Genomic DNA, 26,123 nt, shown 5'->3' on the forward strand with positions numbered 1-26,123 from the left:
CAATTATTTCTCTCACTTTCATCTGTGCATAACATTTGATTTCTTTGGATGTTAAATCCGAACATCCCCACAAACAAATTGACTCAGCACGTCTACGTTTTGACAATTTCTTTCCCATGATTATGTGCACGGATATTTTTAATTATTTTGTTAGGTTATCAGTTTGTTCACAATCACTTTTAAAATTCAAACAAAATTCGTTTTCTGCACAAGATTCAAATTTCCAACAAGATTTATAATAAAACTTTTCCATGCGGTCAATCGATGCGTACCACGCCAACTGTAGAGAAAATTTCTTAGAATGATTGCTTCTTTTTGTTTCTTTCTTCATTTTGGTCACACATGAAGAAGTCAACCTATGGTGTATGTGAAAGAATTTCTTAAAATAGTGACCATATTCGGATCGTCTTCACACACATACATGAATGTTTTTTTTTCTATTTTGAAATGCGGTAGGCGTGCTTGTACGTGCATTCATCGAACAGTGAAGAATATACCGAGGCAAATATGAGTGTTAAATGTCATAGATAGAAAATACACGCACAACAAGATGCATTTTATTCAACCCTGGATTGGAAATACGGTGAAACAAATATACAGAATTAGAGGGTGGATTTAAACGAAAAGGATCTTGTTTCTTCTTTCATTTACAAAATGATAGACGAACGCTGGACTACGTTCATTCCATAATATTTTGGAATAAATTTAACTACTAAAAAACAATAAAGAAATTTTTTTCTATAAAATCTTTTATAAATTGTATTTCGTAGATCATCTGAAAAAATTCAATTATGATCTGTCGTGTTTGTTTTAAGTGTCAATGATGAACCCAACTAAAAAATGCACATGAACTCAAATGCTGTGTTATGTGCCGAAAATAAGGAAAATGTCTATAAAAAGATGTTTAATTGTTACACATCGGGCACCTAAATTCAAGCCCAAATCGACTAAAAAACCATATGTTATGGTGAATAATTTTACATAGGTCTTATCTCAAGAAAAAATAAGTAATTTTTCGGGATTTTCTTCAACATTTTGAGCCATAACTCAAAAAAAGTCCGAAAAAACCTAAACTTTGATATTTGTTAGAATCGGTCAAGAGGTACACGAGATATGGGTCAAGATGTGTGCGCTAATAGTGAAAAATAATATGACATTTTCTGCCTATTTTGCGCACAAAATCAACAAAAACTCTTCAGAACGCTTATTCAATTTTAGCGCCAGATTATTAGCCAGTTTGCGTGTTTGACTTTTTCACAGATAAAAGTGGCCAAAATCACACAACCGTTAATGCGATCATCATGAAACTTTACAATTCTCATTTTTTCATCAAAACATCAAATCTTGATACGGAATATGATTGTACTGAATCCCCAATTGTGAAATCTACTTCTAAAAATGTCAATTCCATTTTTGCAATACGTAAGCAAACATTCGCCTAATTTGGATAAAATTGTTTTGGTTCCGGTATCGCCCGATTTTGAACGGTACACAGGTGACAGTGTTTTATTCAAAACGGTTACCGATGCAGCATTGATTTCTTACAAAAAACCACCACCGATATCATTTGAAAATTTGGAAAAATTAAAATTATGTGACAATGTCAATACTAACGACTTTGAAAATTTCGCTTCCATATAAACGAATGTTTCAACCATTTGGAAAACCAGCGTATGTGGTAACTTTATAGTAATTGAAAAAAATAATTCCAGCATTGAAATAATCGATCTCAGGGTAGTTTTGTTTTATTTACTTTGAAAATGTTTTTATTATCGAATCATATTTTTAATATAAAAAAAATTGTGCACATATTTGCAATTCGTGTGTATGAATAGAAATGTATAACTTAATTGAGAATACAATGAAGACTATGTACAAAAATGGTGGCATTGAAAATAAGTTCAAATACACTTTAAACACTTAATCTAATACAATAACTTCGGTATCACTTTTACGCGTCTTGGCTGATCCAGCTGAGCCTGAAATAAACAAATGGAAATATGGAAATGAATAAAATGTTCACAACAAAATAGTAAGCAATTGTTTATCAATGTGTATTGCCATACTTGTTGAACTGGGTCTTGATTGTGAGTTTGTTTCATGGAACTGTCGTTGGCGTTCGGCTAGTTTTTGCTGAAGTGTTTTGGTTGGGCTGAAAATGATCGAGACAAAAAAAATTATTATTATCTTTAAAGATGAAAAAAAGAAAACTGGATAAAAAAAATTCCAATTACCTAATTTGCAAACTGGCCGGAACAACGTTGGCTGCTGCTGATACTGCTGATACTGTTGTTGGTAATGGTGAGAAAGATGTTGGTATTGATTGCAATATGCTCGAGATCGTTGTGCCATATGCATTCAAAACGGTTGGGCTTCTTGACACTGGTGGGTTCTTGGCAGTTGTCGCCATGTTTGGTGCTGAAAATGGCTGTTGCTTGGATTTCTGTGTTGCTTTCGTCGGTCGACCTTGTAATTGATCCAATTGTTTCACTTTGATACCTCCTTTCGGTTGTTGGGCACCTGCAATCGTGACTGTGGTAGTTTTTGACTTCGATGCTTTTGGTAGTTGTAATGAAGTCGGTGGTACACCTGACAAAAATTGCTGATAATGCGAGAGATAATTGTATTGATTCATGAGTGGGTTCAATTGTTGAAGCTGTTGGGCTGTGAGCGATTTTTTCAGTAGATTTGGATCAATTCCAGCCATTTGTTGCGTTTGTTTCTTCGATCGAGCAACATTTTTGTTTCCATCGATGGATTTTTTTTTTGGCTTTGGTACTTTTGCCGGTTTATTCGTGAGTAGGCCGACATTTATTGGGGATAAAGCCGATGGATTTGTGGGGACAAATGTACTTGGCGATGGAACTATACTGAGGGACTTCGGTAAGTTTTCCACAGCAATGGGTGGTAATTCCGGGAAATTCGATCCAAGTGACAGTCGTTGGGCTTTTTGACTTGCTTTCGTTGGTTTATCACCAGCTGAACGTCGGACTTTCGGTTGTGTTGGTTTTTGTACGCTGAAACTGGGCGCTGGCATTTGTGGCAATACAGAAGTTGGCTTCGTCGGATTTGGAGTAATCGAAATGCTTGGTGTTATTGTCAATTGACCGCTGCCAACACTGATAACAGTCGATGCGCCTGATTTTAATAAATTCTGTGGAGTTGGAACCGGTGTGATTGTAGCTGATATCGATGGACTTACACTTGGCTTCAATGGTGAGGTAGTCAGCGATGGATGCGGTTTACTTGCCGTTGGAAAAATAGACATTGAAGCTGCAGATGATTTCGGGACAGTTGCAGTTTTATCTTGTTTCGGTGGCTTCGATTGGACTGGCATTATATTTGCCATTGAAGTTTGCGGTTGTAATGCAGTTGCCAAATAATTGAAAACCGAGTTAAAGCCATCAACCAATTGTGGAATATTTGGAGAGTTGGAATAGGTGAAGTATTCTCGCAGCAAAGTATTTCTGCTGGTTGGATCTGGAAACATTGCCAGTGTTTTCATGAATTGTGGTTCGGCCAGAAGAGCCAATACTGTTACTTTTACTTGTGGATCGAGTTGAGATGTGATCAATTCCAGATTTGATAATGACCCGGCAAATGGTTGCAGTATAGATGCCATTAATTTTTGTTGCATAGCCGCATTCTTTGATACATCACACGTGGTTTTCGATGCAGAATTCTTACTGCCTGGTGGCCGTCCTCTTGGACGCGACATAACCGGTGTTATCGTAGTCGCACTTGTAATTGATGTGATTGGTGTACTGCTTGCCATCGTTGGGATTGTGGTTGTTGGCGTGCTAACGGACACAGGATGTGTTGAGGGAACAGGAGTCGAGGGAATTGCCCCTTTGGCAACAACAGCTGGACTTTTGCCACCAGTTGGTGTTTGATTGCCTGATGCAACTGCTCCAACCGCTCCAACTGTGCTAGTGAATGATGTATTAATTTTAGACAAACTAGCTCCCAGATTTTTCATGCCAAGCTCTTCTAGAGTCTGTCGTACTCCAGTCAATTGCTGTTGTTTCTCTTGGTTTTTCAATCCGTTCATCAAACAAACACAGAACTTGTTCGCACTGTCCAAATAGTTCAAATTCTCCTGAAGCCACACCTTGCCTTCGGCATACGATTTGTAGGTGTCCACCAAAACACCAGAGAATGGCGACTCTTTTTGTGAAACATTCTTTAGCTTCTTGTGTGCCTTGAAGATCTCGATGAGCAATGTGAGAATTTCATTGTCATTTCGCTGATCAATACCATGCTTTTTCAGAAGATCCTTGAACGCCTGAACACAAAATGACATTGCGTTATCAAGCAATTCCTTACGCTCACTGTCTTTGATGTAACGCCTGTGGAAGAGAGAGGTTTGTTTTAGTAACGTTTTGAATTGAAATCAGGATAAATTATAATCGACATTAATGGGACATTGGAAAATGCGAGGTCGAAATGCCGAAATTGCATACTTATCAGCATCGGGAACACGTTGCATATGGAAAATAATCTCCAGAAGCAACTTATAATCGTGACTAATTCGTAATGTTTGCATGAGTATATTGACACATTTCGAAAGATGTGACGAAAAACTGCCCGGCCGCTCGATTTCGGATGACTTATTCCGCCAAAATCCCTGTTGAATAATCGATTTTTTTCATTTAATGAGACAAATTATTAAAAATTATTGAATGAAAAGAATAAAGGCAAAAGAAACTCACATTAAACAAATTGTTATTTTTGCGATCAGTGAACAATCCTTGGACTTGATTACCCAATTCCGTTGTATACGTTCCCAAAAGAAGTTGATTGCATTTTTTCACATCTTTAACCTTCTCCGGGCCGTTCATGTAAATAAGCACCAGTCGATAAATGGATTTATAGTGTTCTGGATATCGTGTGATGCATTCCTCAAGATTCTTGATGCACATTTTGTAAATGAAGTCAATGCGTTTCTCGTCTAATGCTGCATTGTCATCTTTGTTTGAATCGCTTTCGCTGGAGCTGTCATCGGTATCTGAACTGGAATCGGAGCTGCTCGAGTCGGAGCTCGATGACGTTGAATCGGTGCTTGTGGTGGTTGTTGTTTGTGTTGTTGTTGTGGCTGTGCTTTCTTGTGAACCGCGTCGCAAAGGGCTATCAACATTTTCCTCAACAATGCTGGTTACATTTGGGTTTTGTGTTGGCGGTTCAACAGATGTTTTATCATTTTCAACACATTCTACCTCCTTATTTTCGCTGTCTACCGACATTTTCTCTACCTCAGTTGTGTTGGCTTCAGTTTCCATCGGTTGCTCAATTGGTTCGACTTTTGTGCTTTCAGTTTGAACCGAAATCAATATGGTTGAATCAAACGGATTCTCGTTCCCTTTCATTTCTGGCGTTTTTTGGTTCGTGTCCACTTTGGGTGCCTTTTGTTTGTTTGTTTCTTCATTGGTCATGTTCAGTTTGCGTTTACGTTGAAGATGCGCATTCAGAATATTTTCATTGATTTTCGCTTGGCTCAGCGCAAACGGGCTTTTGGCTTGTTGTTTCAAAATTTTGATGAAAAATTTACCAATTCCATGTGTCACAACGGTGTGTGTTTCCAAATACTTGATGATGGTTGCTGTGATGCGATAGAATATTTCCAATGCTTCGAGTGCCAAATTTTGCGGATTCACCGAGCTGATTTTAAACGGATACGACGCATTGTTATCGTACAAAAATTGTGCGGATTTTAAATAATGTTCTATGACAACATTCGGTAGTTCTTTTCGTTTTTCCGACACCTTTCCCAGCATATAGTGATACAACCACTTTTCATCGTCCGTATTTTCGTCAGACTCGTCATCGGCCGGTAATGGTTTCATGTTATCAATTGTTATGAAACTATCATGCGTTAGTTTGAGACATTGTTCTTTCTTTTCTTTCAAAAATGTGGATTCATCCATGGAAAGAGCTTCACCGGCTTGTTTAAGGCATCGTGAGCAATACGAATGCAGTACATATGCATAGTTGCCATACTCAATCCAGAGCATGTGTTGTTGTTCGTCAATTTTCAGACATTGTTCAAAACATCGCAACACTTCCTCGGAATCTTGAACCCATTCTTTTGGCGAACTGGTTGTGCATGAATTCAGTTTGGTTCCCATTAAATGTGCCTTCGACAATGCCAAACCGGCCCAGGCATCAAAACGAGTTGGCAAATTGCTCAAATCGGACACGTAATATTGCAAGGCCTTGGAAAATTCTTTATTTTTAAAGTAATAATCGGCCAACAGATAGTAAATCGAATTGATGTGATACGGTAAAATATCCAAAGGTTTTGGCAACTCATTTACTTCACCGCTTATGAATTTTTTCATTGCTTCGCAGCGTGTGGTCGGGTCGATTTCCGTTGGAATGATTGCGATTATGCGCTGAAGTAACTGTTCCATTTCGGCTGTGATGGAATCTCGTTTGAACATATCAAACTCTGGCATTTTATCGGGTCGATAAATATCATACAATTGTATCGCATGACTCCAGTCCAACTCAATGTTTTGTGATTCATGCTTTTCAAGATGCTTTAGACGTGCACGTTTACCGGGATACCGGTACAGACAGTATGTAACTTGCTCTAAATACTCAACGATTTCATTGCGACATCGCTCCAGGTATGGTGTTCGCAACCGGGGCGTCACTGTGTCCATGATGAAGAGTAAAAATTGACCGCTGTCTTTTGTACACCATGTGCGATTTCCAAGGTATTCATGTGCAGTGAAGAAGATTGACACTGATTTTGGGATGAAATCCTCTTCGCCATCTGTCGCCTCTTCTTCTCCTCCACTTGCCCCATTTTCATTCGATGATGTTGTTTCATTTGATAGCTTTCGCTTTTTACGCGGTTTCATGTCTTCTTCACGTTGCAAAACGTGATGCAAAATCACCCAAGGCGTTTTTAGATAGATGGGATGCACATGATTCGTGTTTTTCTCCTCCATGTCCAATTGATGCGACACAATTCGCACAATACTTTGGATGAGGCGAGCATAATGTCTTCCGAGGCAATTTACTGTGTGAGGAAGAGGAGAAAAGCAGATTTACTTTGAGTTCATTGAACGATTTGAATTCAACGAATTCAATCAGATATTTGACACGAGATTTGCAAGAAGAATTGAGAAAATTCGTTTTTCTTACAATGGAGCAATTTTGTTTTTTTTTTGTTGAAAAAAAAATGCTTCAACCAAAAACTCACCGATTAAATACGATTCACCCAAAATGATGGCTTCGATGTACGTCAAAATAAAATTACTACATTTGGCCCATTCGTTGTACGACGTTGAATGACTAGATGAATTTAGAAATCGATCAACAGCATACTTCAAGCAACGTTCGCACCAAATCAGGCACTCTTCAACCGTGTTCAAGCTCCAGAAACACTCCAATATTATTTCGAACTGTTCGCTCAATTTCATCACGGAATTTTCGATATTTTTCGACTTTGTCGTATTCACGATACTATCTTTGAGAATTTCAATCAGTTCCGAATACCTTTGATCGGTATAAAATTTTTGAACGTTATTCAAATTGATCATGCGCTCCAACATTACAATCGATTCGTTCGCAGTTTGTAAATCGATTTTATTGTTGTGAATTTGATTAGGCAATGTGAGAATCAAAGTATCGTCATGTGCAACGATGAGATCACGGATCGTTTCGACACAGTTCACCGAACGACGCAAATCATATTCATAACGAGACAGGCAATACTGTAGCCAATTTAATCGTTTCTGATATTTCATCGCAGTGGTTTCATTTTCATCGAACGCAAACAATCCCGAATGAAAGACTGTGTGATTGAATAACAGCAGCCAATCTTCATCCACTTCACTGAAAGTAAGAAGATGTGTTCGTATTTTGTGTTAGTAACATCGTTCACATTAAATTTTTTGAGCAATCATCCCCATAGCTACTTACTTTTCAACATTTGGCACAGCCGATTTCATCGATTGTGCATGACTTAGCTCAAGATAGAAAAGTGTCATTCGGAAAACGGCTTGGAAATCATCTTCATTCAATAGATTCCAGGTGGATAAGCTGTGATGATTCCTACAATTTGATCAATTTGGATGAAAATTCAAGTGATTTCAAATTTTGTCAATATATTAATGAGTCCAAACTTACAGATAGTTTCGAAACAGTTTTAAATACAATTCCAAGATTTCGTCGGGAACTTTTTGTTCCCAGAACTTTGAGATGCAATCAATCCATTTTCCAATCAATGTAATCACGCTGAAACTAGTTTGCTGCAAATGAAAGCCGGTTTCCATAGAATTAATTATGAATAATGAAGAAATATAGGAATTAACAAGATATTGATCATGAATAATAATGCAACAAACCTTTATTTCTTTGATAAGCTGAGCAAATGGATCTGCAGTCAATTCCTGAAACTTGTCACATTTCACATTTTGTGTGTCAGAATCATTTTCAGCGGCTGTTGATGTGTCATCTGGATTTGATGTGTCTGGATGAAATGGTGATTCATCGTCGAAGTTATCTCTGTAGAATGAAAAAAGTGCGCATATTTTGGATTCATTTAACAAAACATTTTCAATAGAAATAAAGATGTGGAGATAATATGGAAATTAAGGTTGCAAAGTAAATATTAATTAAACCCCTTGATTATTTTGAAACTCACTCAAAATACTTTTCCAATGTTTTTCTCAGAAGGCCATTGATCGTGGTGTCAGTCTCCATGCGTTCAATTTGTTTATTCTTTTGTCGTTGTGAATATTTTCGATTTTTCCAATAAAACCATGGATCGAGTAGCTTAAGATCGCTGCCTCGTCGTCGTGACTTTGGTTTGGCCGATTTTGAACCATCGTCACCAGTGGTCTGTGCATCGCTATCTTCAGTGCTTCCATCAACTGAATTCCCACATTCTGGATTCATCACTGCACACTTGGTACTTTCAGAGTTTGAATTCTCTTGTTTATCTTCCATTTGAATGTCGGTATCGACTTCATTCGGTAGCTTTGTCTCTGTATCAGCATCGATTTCTGTGATCGTTTCCTCACTCATCTCATCTTCCATTGGTTCGGTTTGAACGGCTTCCATCAGAAAATCTGCACACTCAAACATGCTACTGAGGGCAGAGCCATTATCCATTTCCGACAGGTATTCGTACAATTTCAAAATCATCGAACCGAATGTATGCCAATTCAGCTTATCAAACGACTCAACTCTAAACTCTTCAACATCGGGTTTGCTTGGTTCGAATTTTTCCTCAAATTCTGGATCAGGAAATGCACTCTTTTTATTTGCTCGTTTTAATGATTTTTCTTTGAATTTTATGGACCAAGCGCTATAGGAAAAAAAAGTTGAAAATATTGATGATTCATCATATTTATTCATTGATTGATCATAGTATTAAAAACCAGAAAAAAGACTCAATGAGAATTATTGGCACACTGAACGTATAAGATCAAAGCGAATCAAGTATTCACTCACTTTTCTATATATTCCAATCCACAAATGCCAAACTTCTCTCGTATTTCCAATATCACATCCAAGGCTCGAGTATATTTCGGATTTTTATCGTACCACCGAAGTGCCCATCCATATGCTTCATTGTACTCTTCACGTTGACACAATATTTGCAAAATGCCATCTCCCGATGGCCAATGAGTTGGATTTGTCTTTAAACACTGAACAAAAATACGGTTCAATTAAAATGATTATTAGCTTGGTCAAAGTATCCATTTCACAGAGGAAGAGTAGACTGAGTGACGGTTTTTAACAGTTGCGATAATTGAACATAATTGGCATTGACTTTTCAATCAATATCACATCAGGGTTGAAATGTGGATGGAAAATCAAAATGGCTAGCAAAAAATGCACTATACTATTCATGTGATGCCAAAATAATACCTTTTCGAATGCCATTTGTGCTACATCTAATTGCTTCAATTTGAGCGCAATTTGCCCCAACTTGTTTACTGTATACACATCTGTGTCGTCTAGTTCGATTGCCTGTAAAAAAAAGTATAGCATAACATGTTTACCAATTGCAAAAAGTACGAATCGTCAACGAAAAAGTAAATCAAATATTAACGAAATCATTTGAAGCCTACCTTAAGCAAGAATTCCAAAGCCAGGTCATTGTCCTTTCGGCTGTTGTGTATGAAGGCGATATTTTTATAGCAATTATATTTGATTGATATCAATGATTTTGATGTATGCGTCTTTGTTACCTAAGGCAAAACCAACACAATGCAATGGTTAATTTCAATCGAATTGCGCATTTGCATCGTTATCACGACCAACTTACTTCGAATAAAATTTCTGTTTCAAGAAGTTCACTGAATAGCGAAAGGGCGTCATTGACCGAATTTTCTTTTTGGAATTTCAGTGCGCGCGTGTACTCAGACATAATAATTGTCTCCTGTTTGGGCAGAGATGAAAATCATGTTTCAATTGAATAAATTGAGAAAACATCACGATTAATAGGTAAAAAAATGTAATTATTCCGTTTTTTTCTGTATCAATTATTTATTGAGGTTATGGGCAAATATACATACTTCAGCTTCTTTAGTCACTTTTGTATCATCCTCCTCTTCGGTGTCTGATTCATTGTTAATCGCTGTGATTCGATACATTTTCGCTTAAGTTTTAATTTGACATCACCTTTCCTTATGCCAAAAAAGCTATGCGAACAACACTAATTAATTACAATTTTTTTTTTATATTGTGAGTTGAGTTGAGGATCAAATTGGACAAATACAGTTTACAGACGCAACGACTGTCACTCTGGCGTTCGCGCAATTTTTGTAAACACACAACGAGAGATTCAAAGTGTCAAACAAAGTGAATTGCATTGCGTGACAGCTGATTCAAAGTAGAAATTTTAGTACATGCAGTTGATGTGCTAAACGACAGGGTGTTTGAACTTGATTCAAGTCGCAGAATTTCTGACGAAAAGTGTATATTTTTCGATAAAATCAAAGATTTTGACATTGGTGTGATAGCTAAAATTCAAAAATCAAAGAAAAACCAATACTTTTTTCGTTAATTTAGTGTAAAATACATAGATTTGGACCATAGTTGACATGCCACCGATGTTATGTTATCGAGTCACTCTGTACTGTTTCGTACAAGCACACCATCATTGTTGAGCATTCCTCTCCTTTGTTTTGGCTATATACACTAGACATTTGTGTGTTTGCGTGGATATGTGTTAGTATCCAACCAACACATAAATTTAACGAAAAGTCAAGACTTATATAGGCTATATGCCTTGAATGGTACAAAACGATTGTGTGTGATGAACTTTTTTTCTTCTATCATTGCTTATAACATTCAGGCTAATAATTTGCCACTTGTATATCGTGTACGTGTAGCAACTCCAAAAGGAGTCATCCATTTGTCAATTATTTGCAAAAAAAAGTAATATTTTTCTATCTGGCTTCACTTGCCCAGCCGAAAAGAATGTGTTGATTTTGTAAATGATTTGTCAAAATCTCTGTGTATTTGTATCAACATTGGAAACGACGCCATATTTATTTCGCATTCAGTGAGTTTTGGGATACACACTGTGTGTACAATTGAATTTGGTTTGTGCACTAAAAAAGCCCTTATAAGATAGAAACACAAAGTTCATACATTAAATTTGAGTGATTTTTTTTTTGTGTACACAAACAACATACATATTCTGAATTTGCACGAGACAAACCCGAACAGTGAAATTTTTACTGTACACATCTTCAATGAATCGAGTGTGAAGAAAAATAAATTATTGGTGCATATATTTTTGTAGTGGTTTTCATTTATTTTATTAATTTTTTTTCTATTGTAAAATAAACACAAAAAAATTTAAATATACAAAATCAAAGGAAAATTTTGCCATCAATTTTTTTGTCCTCTATCCTGTGTGAATATAATTTCATTTGGACTCGCCAACAAAAAAGTGATGATTCGTTTTATTGCAAGAGTTGTAACAGTGAAGGTAAAAATAGTTCCTGATTTTTAACTGAGTTGCCACTTATTTCAATCTTAAATTGCTAATGAGTGTGGCCATTCAACTTTCTACCGTGCAAATCTTCGAAACATAAAATAACCAGTCGACAGAAGCAGACATGAGATAATTGAGCTGACAACACTTTTTTGGAGGGATTTTTTATTTTTTATTTTATAAAAAATGTGAGTAAATTTTCAAAAAATTCCCTTTGTTTTTGAAGAAATAGATAAAGTGATCAAATTTTCAATAATTAAATTTTTGGGGTGATTTACGCATTTTTTTAGAGAGTTGTTTTTGCAAAATTTGATACAAAGTGTTGATGTACGTCTTTGAAAATTACAAAAAACAAATTATTTAGTGTCTTCGAATGGCTTTTCTGGGCCAATTTTTATTCTGAATTTGATCTAAATTTAATTACATTCTTTTACCATTTTTGATGTCATTAAACAGTGTTTAATTTGTTTCATAAATACGTTGAATTTTGTCTAGATTCGCAAACTGTGAACAAAAACTTCATGCACATTTTTACGAGTTGAATGACCTTTCCAATCTGAAAATTCAATTTTCTGAGCAGAATACATAACTTTTGTTCCAACGTCATTGCGATCTAAAAAACGCACAACAAAATGGATTATCGGTCGCCATTTCGTGAGCACACGAATTCATTTGATATTCGTTATGCTGTTGAATGGAAACTCGTATAACAACATTGCTTGGTATGCTATGCTATGTGAGGCCACGTCGCATGCTTTGTGCTCTCTTATTTTGAGGTGTATCCGTATATACTACTCCTATTTATCTTTTCGTTTTCTACCTCTCGTCACAAAAATTTCGGTAAAGATATTGTCAACGTATATACGAACCTATATCAAATGCATTTTTTTTGGGAAACTATGCGACTTTTTTCTATCTGATTACTTACTTCCCGTCATACAACGGGCAGATTTATCAACGCAAATATTTTACATTGCATTCGAAGATGGAATTCATTTCATTGAGTGGCATTTTGTGTATTCTCTTTTATGTTTTCTGGCATCAACTCTCTGCTCGTACACACACATACACCACACAAGAAACTGGTCTTGTTTCAGCTCCCATAGTTTACAAACCAAAAACCTCTTTGGGGCGTCTGACACGCACTTTTTTTAATGTACTAGATTGGGTTGATTTGTGAATGTCTGATTACGACGCGTTTCGATGAAAGGAAAAGATATGCTTATACAAACAAAATATGGAAAACTTTTAAATTGAATTATGTTTCGTTCGTCAGTTCTTGTTCAGTTCTACATAATATCATCCAGCCCGTAGACGAGCTCATTGCGAGGAGAAACATATAAGTGGCGCTAGTGTAGACAACCCAAAACTAATCCCATCAAAGTTTCAAGTTACTTGTAACTTTCTCAATAACCAAATAAGTTTTGCCACTTTTTCAAGCAAATTCTATTTGAGTTCGATGGCAATATTTAATGTAAACATTGAAGAAATACAAAAGAATGATCTAGTAGTACTCTATCATAGATTATGAGCTCTTCAAAAAATTTCGATCATTCTGTTTTGACTTATTTTTCATGTAGAATTTCCTCAATGATAAGACAAAAATAGACTGTGCGTTGATGAGGTCAAATAAAATTGTTGATTTAAAATTCAGATTTGAACGACGGAAATGTAAAAAACATGATCCGAAAACATGACTGCAACAACTGCTCAGTATGTGACGGAAAACGATTTTGAGATTTTTGATAGTGAAAGAAAGCAATGTTGAATTGGCCGTTTCTGAGCAAAAACTTTGTACATTCAAAATATTTTTGAAATATGACTCTCTTTGACCAAATGTCAGTATCCCCAGAAAGTTTTTAATTATAAAGTATATACAAATACTGCTATTTACTTTAGAAAGTTTTAACATGATTACAAACACGCCTTCCACACGAACACAGCTTGAAACTGCCATCGTACACATATAGAACGCGAATGTTTTCGTTCATATAAATGAACGCTGCAACAGTGCCCGTTCAATATGGATACCTTTGAGTTTCGTTCTATGCTCGAACAGGGGGCGTTATTGTACATTGATTGGAGTTTAATCAAACTCAGACCACAATAAAGTCAATAGGAATCATTCGTTCGAAACATATACTGGATTGAAATATTCCGAAGTTAACTTTTTGACATTTTCAATCTAGTCCATTTACCAAAAAGCGTGTTTAGTTCACGAACTAATCAATTCAATCGCTTTGGTCACTAAAAAATTAGAAATGATGAAACTAAAATTTTTATCGAATTTTTTTCATTTAGTTCTATATTTTTTTTATAAATAAAGCTTGCTAGCATGTTCACCTCGCTTCACTCAATTTCAATGCTAAGCGACCAGGGAATGTACGCAAATTAAATAATTCATGCTTGTCGGCTAGAGATACACATAGGTAACAGAGAACCTAGTCATTTTTTTTGTTTTTCAAACGTTCAAGAATAAATTACGAAAATCAACAAATACTGTTTTTAATCAACCTTCTCCAGGCCGCGAAAAGTATCGCATTTTTTTCAAATTTAAAGTGAATTTCTTACACTGAGAGAATTGAAACTGTCAGAAGCACCAACATGAAGTTGTAAATGAGCAAATTCCAACCAGGGTCGGGCAATTCGCACAATTTTCTCCATATAATTAGGTGCAGAAAATTTTGCGAACTGTCCAACCCTGGTTGAAATTCGCTCATTTACAACTGCATGTTTATGATTCCGACGATTTCATTTCGCTCTGTGTATAAACGTGAATATGGAAAGAACAAATTCAAACTATTCCATGCAGCGAATTTCGCCGTCCGAATTTGTGACCTTCCGAGAAAAGTGTTCCGAATTTTTTTGATTTCGTAAAATATTTTTCGGTATTTTGACATGTCTTCGATTATTCTAGTTATAGTATTTGATTATAGGTTGTCGAAATATAGATTATATGTATGAACCATGTAGAGTTTGAGCGAACTACCAGTAGAGTGCGTAATGTGTAATGCGTGTTGCTGTTTAAAGCAATGACACTCAACGTAGACAGTATACTCAGTCCTTTATATGGAAATACTTATTGATTTTGGCAAAATCAACCAAATGTTTGTTCTACCTGATTCATAATGGCGGATCGACGTGATGGTTTTCCAATATTTCAACACTTTTAATACCAATAATGACGAAAATAGGATTAAAATGTGGAGAATTACTTGAATTTTCGTTTCAATGAAAAGGTTCAAAAAAACTGTAAAAAAATATACAACGACTTTGCGCTAGGGTCCAATGACCGTAAATTAGAGCGTTTGTAACTTTTTGCAGACAACTTTTAATCGCTCGCATAGATATGAAGCTGAAAAAATTTCTTTGCCGTTCCGAAAATTCCACATAAAACCGGCACTCTGCAGCAAGAAAGGCGTCGGAATGAAATTTTATTTATTCAAAAAGCGTAAATCATAGATCATAAGAAATGAGGATCCAATATAACGATTACACCATCCTCTGTTTTTGTTCACATTTCATTCATGGTGTATGCTCATAATGATATAATCAGAACCCTCGCTGTGTTACAAGTGAAAGGCAATGGATGAAAAAAAAGCATAGGGCTGCTTTCAGCGTCCTTCCAACAATACTATCAGATTTCGTTATCTCACTACGTGGCGCATACAGTAGACGCACGAGAACATAGCTCATGAACAGGATGCACAACATTCGATACAGTGCACACTCAAACGAGCAGCAACACTGATTAATATTGTCTGTGTTTGTACAGTTTGCGTGTGCGTATAGATTGCGCTTCCATCACTATATTGTCACTAGCTCTGTTCAAATAGTGGCAGATGTCGTTCGAATGTTAGAAAATCGATGTTATACAACCATACTGTATGTGACCCCTCAAAAACAGTAACATATACTAATTCTTCCACTGTATTGAATCAAAATAGGGTGTGCCAAATCTACTAGCATTCTTCTGTTTCGTACTATTTTATTCGGATTATACTTTGTTCAAGTCGAAACAAGATTTGTCCGTAGTATATTAAGTGACATGCGTCGATGCACGTGTCAGTGGTATAAATTGGTTTTTGCATTGATCGCGCACATTTGTTTGAATCTGAAAAAATGCAAATGGAATTAATAAGGAGAAAAATGAGCACTTGTTATTATGCGCCATTGTTGCTATTCAAAGAAGTAACGAAAATAAGAAGAAAAAAATACTGTACGTGCGCATCTTTCCATTTCAACCTTACGACACTCGAGCCAATTGCTTAACGTATTTACAACGCACTTGTAAAATAATGACTTTTAATCGCAGACGTGGTTATTTTCCACAATTTTATTTAATAATCGAAAATTTGCGTCTTTCAATGCTATGGTAATTTTCATATTTAGCGAAATTGATTTTTTTTCTCTATTGTTGTTTCCGTGGTACATCTGTAACATGCATTGGCTATTGTATTGAAATTATGTAGAAAAATCGCTCTGTAACCAAAGCAAACAAATTATCAAAAAATAAACCAAGGCGAAAAAAGTCCAAATAAATGAGATGAGTTGAATAATACGCCCACTGTTCTTACGAAGCATTTTCGGAAATGTCTGGAAAAAAAACACTTCAGCGGCATTATATCTCAGCGTAGTCGTTGGAAACCGAATGCAATTGGGTTTACCGTTTCATTCCTTTCTCTTCTGCAAATACGCGAAACTGAACATTGAAACGAAATGAAGGAAAATTTCCAAGCCCAAATAAAACAAATTGTATTTTATTTTATGACGAGCATAGTCATAGTGACAATATGCACCGAAATTTCGTTCATAAAATGAACAAGATTATGTATTTTTCGTATTGCCATTGTTCTTGTCGTCAGTGTGTCAAATGTTTGGTTTCTCATAATGGTCTTCGCCGGGAACAAGGTAGTCCTATGGTATATTGTGAAAACTTCAAACAAAAGCTACGAAGCGCCATCACATTCTGTTGTTGTTCGGAGCTGAAAATGTGCTTTTGTCGAGACATTCTCAGAAACATATTTGGGTATTCTTTCAGTTTTGCTACCGTCATATTCATGCATATCGTGGAAAGTCAACGTACGATACGAATGCGTATTTCTGAATTATTTATAGCACTATTGCTGGTTCCTATTCTATTCGAAAGTCGAAATGGTTTGTGTGGTAAACTATACGGTCACAGTGCAGCGCATTCTTAATCAATTTAATTGGAGTAAATCGTTTTGAAGCACAATAGTGTCACACAACATCACGCGCGCACTACTGTTCTAATCGAATGCCGTTAGTTGAACGCGCATATTAGAAACCATTCAACTCTCTCTTTAATATTCCCCTAATTGTATATAACTTAGCGGACTATTGTACCGAGTTAAATGGCGAATTGGATAATGTTCCAAAAATCATAAGGCTGGGCTACTTCTTAAGGGAAGTTTTCAAATACATTATGCAAATAAATAAATTTTGTTTTTTTCTTCTTCATTTGCAAACACAAATGTACGTATGGACCATAAATTTTCTATGGTTTACTCCATGTATATGATTTTATGGCTATTGCTACTTTTATCTTTGTTTCTAGCAATTCTAAAGTATGTAGTCATGCTGAGGTACTGATGGTGTTTTTGTTTTTATTTTATTTTTATTTTTCTGCTGATTTTGTCTGCGCATTCGCATTATCTTCTTACTTCGCCTACAGTTTACGACCCAAGCAATATTTCTTAGTATGGAAGATTGGTTCCGAATGAACTTATCGATTCATTTCTACCAACGTAATAATGTTAAATCTGCGTTGGGCAAACTTGAATTCGGTTCTTACATACAGTAAATAAATATAATTCACATAGACTCTATTACTTTGCTGAATTTGAAATGAAAATTTATTTTTTATCATTGGATCATATGGGAGAAGTAAAGTTGAATTTTGTTGTGGTGGAAACAGACAAAAATAAAGTTCGAAACAGAAAATATTCTGTCCAAAATTTGATTTACGTAAGCTGATTACTGTCTTGAAAAACTTTGTGCTGCAAAATTCGCAATCATAAATGCTTTTTCAAGAAACTTCCTTCTATGCTTTTCTGATTGCAGAAACGATACGAATAAAACATGTTTTCAAGAACTAGTTGAGAGAAAGTGCGAGTTTACTTTGAGGGATTCAAAATATAACTGATTTATTAAAGAAAAGGCGAATGGCAACTTTAGAACAGACTTCCAGATTTCAACGTCTACTATTCTATCCAATCACAGCGTGGAAAAACGAGATAAATGTGTTTTTAGAGTAAAATTGTCATGATTTTTGCGCGGCAAAAGCGTGATGGAGAAATGCTATTCCGTGTGAAAACTTTTTAGATGGGCAGCCAGTCGAATAAATTCGGACTTTTAGCTGGCTATAGCCAGTCATTATAATGACTGACTAAAAATGATTATGTCGAACAAAATATACGACCGTATTCAACTTCAATTATAGTAGCCTAATAGTTGTTTTCTAGTCAAAAAATATCCAAAATTGGTTGTCTGACTGAAAGATTAGCTAAACGTGATTGTTCGTAGTAAAATTTTTGAATTCAATCAACTGAACCAGTCTTTGCCACTACATACAACTGAGTGACTGTTAGTCATTTTATTTCCACATGGGATCGCTTTTGCATTCAATTAATTTTATACAAACAATGAGAGATGTACAAGGGAATAGTTTTTGCTCTCACATAAATATTATCTTAGTCTATATTGACTTAGTTTGTCAAACCAATTTTCATAAAGTCTCTGCCCGGGCTAGTGGCTAAGTTATCCGATCGAGTAGTGTCTCATTGTTTGTATAAGTTTTAAAATGATTTCTGTGAGAAATTTGCAGTGTGACGAATATTAGACGGCGACATAAATAATAATATTAAATATCGTAGGTTGACGTGCAGAGATCACTCATCCTCGTCTAATACCATTGATTTTATATGTAAAATAACAAAAAGAAACGACAAAAGTGACCTCTCGTAGCGGCACAGTTGAAACTAACGAAACAAACACAATTGAACATGTCATTTTCATGTTCAGTGTTGGTTCTGTTGTTTACCGTATAGCCGTAGAGAGATGTCTACAGCTTAGTGGCGTTGAATGACATTCAACACCCATGAGATCACTAGAAAATAATTCCATCTGCACACCTAAATCTGTCATTTTAAAATTAGTGTATGATGTAAATAAACCGTCAAAAAAGTGACATCTGACGGACGTTCAGTGACTAATGTGACTAGAAAGTAGTGACATTTTTCGTTCATTCATTGCTTGATGTAAATCAACTCGCGTATAGGTGACATTGGCTACTAGTTTGTATATTCCATATTTTGGTGTGCGCATGAACATTTTCATTGGATATTTTCATTCGATATTTATGATGCATTCGACAAAATTTGCAAGCAAATAACAACAACGCGGCTGTGTTGTGTCCAAAACAAACGAATGCTAACGTATCTGTTCATGTTGAGAGTAGCGCGCGTAGTCACTCAATTCTGTGTACACTGAAGACCGATGCGTTCGCTTAGTAAAATCTCTCGAATTTTCGATGGAAAGTTCCACGACTCATGATAGACTCGGAATAGATTGATATTTGGGGGCGCTAGTAGTTAAAGACGTAACAATACTTTCTAGTGTTTACATTCAAAATTCTGAGAATGCTCCCTACCGAGTTAAAACAGTTATGCTTGAACTATGCTACAACATGGAAGTACTGTAATTGTATCATATATCATGCCAGTGCACTGTTTGCTCATTTTTCATGTAATAGCCTGTTTCGCAGGCGACAAAATATCATTTGTTGCTTTGTTTAGCGAACAGTCAAAAGGACTGAGATTGTAATGAAACTATTAGTACTTCTATCGTCTCTCTTGCACTATACCCTGTTGTCAGTGTGCTAACGGTCATTAGTGCAAGCAAGTATCCATAAGGTCAGTTTGGTGAGTTCTCCATAATAACGAGCATTCATCCGTTATATGTCTATGCAACTTTTTGAGCCATTTATCCATTATTTACAAAATATAACAACATCACGTTCCGAAAAGATTTTGTCTTTCGTTTCAAGCCAGTCGAAAGACTTAATGACATGTACGTATTCTTGGACTTTTTGTTGAAGAAAAAATCAACAAAGTTATGAACAAAAATTTAAATAAACACAATCAAAATACCGATTGTCTTCAAACGTAGTTTGCTGCCATCTGAAATCGATGTCAGCGCCACTCCCGTCAATTTGATTCCAATCACGTAATTATGATAACCTATTTATTTGCACAAATCTCCCCAACAGTAAATGTAATAGAACCTTATGGAAAGACAATGTTTGTTGAAAAAACATCGTCTGTGAAACCAATCAAGAGTGTATAAAAACTAGCCTGCGGCATGCTGTTGAATTTTCAATCAAAAGTGTCTACCCTGTTTCAAAGAACTAATAAACTGAATTTCCCTTCGAAAAAAGACAGCTTTGAGAGAGAGAGCAGGAAAGGCATCGTGCACTCAAATTGAAAGGTGTACACGAACTTACAATATCAAAATTCACAAAGAATTATCACTCAGTCGGACGACGTTGCAAAAGTTGTCATTCAAATTCGTTGTCCTTGTTTCAACGAAATTATTCGCAAATGCTCCTTCGATCGAGTTACAATCATCCGAACCTCGACTAATTTTATCAACATTTTATACTTGTTCTCTCTCATTTAATTTTTCTGCTTTTGAACTGACAAAAAAAAAACCAGATATTATTGTGTAGTGACAGTAGTACGACCCTTATTTAAAATTATTCTCTACATTTCTGTTGAGCATAACAATAACACATTTATTGATATATGTGTCGTGAAGTAGCTCTTCAAACTGAATTTTATTAATATTTCATAGCAAAACACGTGTAAATGTATGCTCTGGCTATCCACTTTTCGAACGGTTTTGTTATCATTCGAACTGCATTTTGCCACAGTAGTTGTTAATCGGAAATCATGAATTCGTAATAACAAATATCGGCGGTGGAAATCGTAACATAAACACATTTCATTTATTAATATCGAAAATGTTTCCATTTGCAATATTTCAAAGAGATAAAAAGCGAGAGAAAAAAACATTCGCCATTTTGCCATGGCAAAACTTTGCTGCAGCAAAACGGAATGAAAATTTTAATATATATGTGAAATCGACCTATTTTACACATAAAATACCGTGAAAGAGGCTTTCGTCTGGGGAATTATTCGAGAACGATGCAAATATGACGGATTTTTTGTGCTGAAACACATTACTTTGATGTGGGAAAACACATTTTCTAACACTTTTCGTTCACTGACAGCTTCACAGCGAAACTAAGAGGTGTTAGTCGAGATAAATGATTTGGCAACACCACTGTGAAGTAGGTGTACTCCTCTTCGATTGTGTATCATTGAGGTTACATCGGCGGAACTAACTAATTTTTCAAATTGAATCGCTAGTTTGGCTACTACGACTACTACGGCACACATTATTCACTGAAGTTAAGCTGCAACATGCTTGGTTAGTGCATAAATAGGTGATCGTTTAAGAACATCTTTCTCTTTTTTCTTTATTCTATACATCGTAAAGTCTATAGTGTAGCATGGTCTCACTAGCCCCTCATCAAATGTATCAATCGATAAAATTACGCGAAGCATAAGAAGACTGATACACCGAAATGTAATACAATTCAACGTCTATATTCGGAGAAATGCAGAAAAATCAAATTGACGGCCCAATCACTAGAACGATTTTTCGTGGTCTAATGACAAATGAAATTCAAATGTCTACAAGAAATGTCGAAGTGCTGATTGGGAACGTTGCCCTAAGATTGCGTTCCTAACTTCTTCAATTATGGTTTTTTTTCGGGTGCGTTCATTTGTCAATCCGATAGTTTTTTTCTTTCAATACAGTGCAAGACACATTATATATTTGTGTGCTTCAGTGGACGTGGCTGTCTTTGTTTTTTAATCGAAATGAGATTGTGAATGCTAATGCGAGTTGTTGCGTCTCACTTAATAATGCCATCTCCACCTTTTCTGTTTCGTCCGATTTTTATGTCGCTTCTTCCTTCTTTCTTATTTACACAGTCGATTAATACAAGCACTGACTCATACTTCCGGTGCGACACATACACATGCTAATGTTTTCAAATTCAGAAGAGGCAAATGTGCCTTTCTCAGTGTGCGTGCCCGTATTGTCCGACGGTAAACGATAAACGGTTATATACAACTTGCGTCACAACTTCGTGTGCCCTAACGAAAACCGTTGTAGAGCAGTGTACGAATACGACGTGAATTCATATTGCTGAATATATACGCAGTAGCCGTTGTAGCAAAATCTGTGTGTACGACTTAAACAATGTGCGACAAAATTTAAGGCGAAAGCGCACGAAGCTATGACGCAAGTCGTACGCAACCCGACTTTATCGATTGCCGTCTATTTGTGTGAATAAGAATAAATGATATTATCGAACAAAACAGAAGTGTTCAACATGGCGTAATTCAATACAATGCAACACTCAAATACACGACACTATATAGAACGCATCCCGTCTGAAATCCGTCTGAATTTCGACTGAAATAAATACACATAGACCGAGCAGAAAATGTTTCGTATCTTCGAAAAACTGGAACGCTGCACCAGTGGCAATGCGATTTTTGTGTGTCTAAAAATCAAACAGAGAAAAAATAGTAGCTCTGACTTAAAACATCAAATGCAGCTAGAATGTTCTACCGAATACGAATAAGACAGCAAACTCAATCCAATGAACATCGCATGGGAAAAACGTCAAATCTCGACAAATATGGGGAATTTTTCAATAAACTTTTTGCCTATTAAGCATTACCAGTGAATGTTTTGCATGAAAATATTTCACAAATCTAAAGATTTTTCTTGTATGTGAGTCACAAAATCGAAATAGTTGCAGCTAAATAGGAGATAACGCCTACGAACAGATATTATGTTAGCTGAATGTATTACTGAATAGAATCAAATATGAAAAAAAAACTGGCTTTTGAAATAAAAACAATTGTTGAAATCAAGCTGACGACAGCTTAGTACAAAACAGCTATTGAGTGCTAGCAGCGCCACGGACTATTGTATCATTTTGTATTGCAATTTTCGTCAAAGCCTGTCATCACTTTGGTTAAAATACCTCCATGTACTGCGCTAAAAGCCTATATAAACAATGTTACAGTACGCCCCCGCAAATTAGAAATGAAATGTCCCGAGACCATTTCCAATTTGCGGAGTTTTCCAATTTCTGAGGTTTTTTCAATTTCATCCAAAAACGGTGTATCAAATGAAAAACTGATAGGGGAAATGATTTGCTTAATTGAAAACGATATATTGAACACTGTTCAATCAAGTATTGTATGTAAATAGTTATTTTAGTGATTATAAATATATAGTAAGTCTGTTAGTTTATTTTACTGGATAAACTACTCCTCGGAACAAACCGAAATAAATGATGACCGGCTGTTCTTATTATATCAAAACGTTAGCATTCTATATACAATTTTGTATATGCAAATTCTCTGATGGAACAAATCGGTTTCGATTTGTTAATGATTGATGATTGACGCAGACAATATGGAACAGATTACTTCTTGACTTAATTTTTAACTTCATGGTAAACGTCGAAAATCTCAAGCTGATCTGCTAATATAGTTACACAACCCCTGCACCACACTAACAAAACAAAGTAAAACACGAATTTGCGATGAGCGCATTCAGTGAAGTTCATTTCAATTCTTTACGTCGTTAGACGCACTCATGAACGCGACAAATTGAACGCATCAACAATGTTCCGTAATGAAAGAAACATTTTTTATTTATAAAAATAATGTTTATCGCGTGCTACGCTCTCACAAAAATCAATTTTGCACATTCGTGACATTTTTATTTTTTTTGTCTACTTTATTAACAAATATAAAAAAGATTCAATAATACATTGAACGATCTGTGTCACAACTTTTGACACTTGTCTCGTAGCGCTAGAAGTGAGCTGTCAGACGCTTAGATGCAGGACCTTCGTATAGTTATTCAACGAAATGGAAAAGACTTTCATTACGTTTTTTCATTAAAAATGAAGTAAATTTCCCTTTGTCTTGAATGAAATGATTCGGAAACCCCGGAAATTAGAAATTTTCCATACAAATTTTCAAACCTGAAATTCATTTTTAATTTCTGAGGTTTTCTAATTCCCGGGTTTCTAATTTGCGGGGGCGTACTGTATTATATTTGACGATATTTGGATCGGTGTAAATGACGATGTGGCAACGCCACCATCTATATAATCTATATAAGATTCCTTATTAAAATAGGTGGATTTATTGAGTGCGTTCACCATATCGCACGTAAATTTTCAATATGGCAGCGTCCATAGAATTGAAACGTCAACCAATTTCGTAGTCACAAAAGAGCACCGTACGTACCTCTATAATAATGTGGCCATGACAATGTATCAATATTTCATTTATACAGACTTTTCTCTAAATAAAACATTTTCAATAGTTAGATGGCGCCAGTGAAAAAATTCTGGGGCAAAAATGACGTGTTCATATGAAAATTCAATTGCGTAAGAGAGAGAGACATGTTCCGAAACTCGACGAGTTCTCCTCAATCATTTGAAAGGAAATTAGAATGTTTGGTTCAGTGCATTTTGTCTTCAACAAACTTTCCGTTGCACATTTTCCATGTACTCATTTCGCAAGGAAATGCAATAGCAATCTCACTTAGATCATTCATCATTGTCCATTTGAGCAATGCTGAAAGTTGCACAAATTCATATTGAGCGATGCCACATAAGAAAATCAAAATAATCCTTAACTCTTTAATCTAAGCTTCGTAAAATGTCAAACATTTCTTACAAATCCATTACACAAGAGAAAGGAGAGAGAAAAAAAAATGCGCAGCAATGAACGCGATCTAAAAAATTATCCAGTTATCATTCATAATAATGTGTACATCGAGAACAGAGTCCTCAAGAACAGCGAAGCGAAGACTGTGACGAAGGAAAAAGCAGACAATCAAAAAGATTAATGTTGTGCTTACTGCTTACAGTCAAAGAACGGCTACGATTATTCTCGCTTCTGCTAACGAAATTATATCGTATTTTTTCTGTGACACAAACTTATACTTTGGTGTGAAGTTTCCCGAACTTTATTCTAGGTGAATGCAAAAGTTGTTCATATTTTCTGTGAACAATTTGTAAAATATAAAGCATGAAAGTTTTGGGCATTTTTTTCCGCTTTAAATCAACTTCGTTATATGCATATTACTTTGGTTTCAATATTGGTATTATTTTCAAGAGAGTAAAGAAAAATATACGGAACTTTGTATTATTTTCATTCAAAAAAAATTCTATTTTTCCTGTGCGGTCAATGCTGAGACTGCCAAATATCGAAGCGTTACCGTGCGCTCATTTAAAAATAAACGATGCGGCATGCTTCTATATTCAAATATGGATAGAGTGGGGCAAACCGACAACGAACGACAACGAACGCTATGTGCCTCAATTTCTCCGCATTGAACGAAGTGCGAAAGCGAAAGACGAACGCTCGAGCGCGTCTCTATGTTCTCCCATTGTATATAAACGAGCCGAACATTCCACAGTAAACCGTTTCAGTATACGCTCGCCTCTCTGTGAGTTACTACACGTAAACCCTGTGCTGCTACACTCTATCGTGGTTTAAAATCAGTTTCTTTCCCTTTTCGACTGGTTTCGTTTGGTTTTATTCATTTTTATTTCGAAATCAAATAAAATGAAAATCACCAAGCAAAAGGTTTTACAAGGTAAATAAATTGATATTATTTCCGATTGATTTATTATTATTTTTCCCAATGTTAAACGAATATGAAATAGAGAAATTTCATTGAAAAGCAAATGGCGGCGCTACAAAATGGCGATCACTACCGCCCATATAGGGTCGAAAAATTAGAATTTCATAGAATTTAGCTGATTTTTTTAATGATTCGAACCGTACATATGGGAAATATTCGAATCGTACATACCATTTATCGATTTTTTCCCATTTTATTATATTTTCGAAATGCTTCTGCATTTGAATCAAGATAAAAAACCCATTTCACAATGTGAGGCAATCACCACAAGGTGTTCAAATAACCATTATTCAAATGTCAAAACAAATAGTCTTTG

At 35.7% G+C, this 26,123-nt stretch overlaps 2 protein-coding genes across 4 annotated transcripts in view; one reads left to right on the top strand and one right to left on the bottom strand.

The window, feature by feature from the left end:
- Window positions 1–1,738: 1,738 nt before the first annotated feature.
- LOC129565134 (calcineurin-binding protein cabin-1-like) lies at window positions 1,739–11,112 on the bottom strand. The gene is made up of 15 exons (XM_055439636.1): window positions 10,539–11,112; window positions 10,289–10,402; window positions 10,092–10,211; window positions 9,889–9,990; window positions 9,469–9,665; window positions 8,657–9,322; window positions 8,358–8,517; window positions 8,140–8,261; window positions 7,933–8,064; window positions 7,211–7,845; window positions 4,713–7,027; window positions 4,464–4,627; window positions 2,235–4,349; window positions 2,067–2,152; window positions 1,739–1,979 (listed from the first exon to the last, which is right to left on the bottom strand). Exons 1-15 carry the CDS (start codon window positions 10,614–10,616, stop codon window positions 1,921–1,923), a joined length of 7,065 nt encoding a protein of 2,354 aa, XP_055295611.1. The 5' UTR covers window positions 10,617–11,112; the 3' UTR covers window positions 1,739–1,920.
- Window positions 11,113–11,261: 149 nt separating this feature from the next.
- Window positions 11,262–26,123, top strand: part of LOC129565136 (uncharacterized) — a 22,569-nt gene continuing 7,707 nt past the window's right edge. The window contains exons 1-2 of one of the 3 annotated variants that reach the window (XM_055439643.1): window positions 11,262–11,962; window positions 12,078–12,156. Coding sequence is in view for 1 of the 3 variants with exons in the window: in XM_055439641.1 (XP_055295616.1) it covers window positions 25,729–25,759 (31 nt within the window). In the remaining 2 variants the exon portion in view is untranslated. Of the gene's footprint in view, window positions 12,157–25,580; window positions 25,760–26,123 lie in introns of those variants that run through there. The other 2 variants (XM_055439642.1, XM_055439641.1) reach the window with 2 other exon arrangements.

Source organism: Sitodiplosis mosellana, unplaced genomic scaffold (genome assembly GCF_009176505.1).
Source record: "Sitodiplosis mosellana isolate CC-2019 unplaced genomic scaffold, AAFC_SMos_1.0 Smas_scaffold_2, whole genome shotgun sequence".
NCBI classification, from domain to species: domain Eukaryota; kingdom Metazoa; phylum Arthropoda; class Insecta; order Diptera; family Cecidomyiidae; genus Sitodiplosis; species Sitodiplosis mosellana.

Excerpts from the sequence above, each read along its gene's own strand:
- LOC129565134 (XM_055439636.1), bottom strand. The coding sequence starts at position 10,616 with ATGTATCGAATCACAGCGATTAACAATGAATCAGACACCGAAGAGGAG. Across the intron at positions 7,028-7,210 it reads GGGTGAATCGTATTTAATCG|TAAATTGCCTCGGAAGACAT; the intron begins GTGAGTTTTTGG and ends TTCCTCACACAG. Across the intron at positions 1,980-2,066 it reads ATCAAGACCCAGTTCAACAA|GCTCAGCTGGATCAGCCAAG; the intron begins GTATGGCAATAC and ends TGTTTATTTCAG.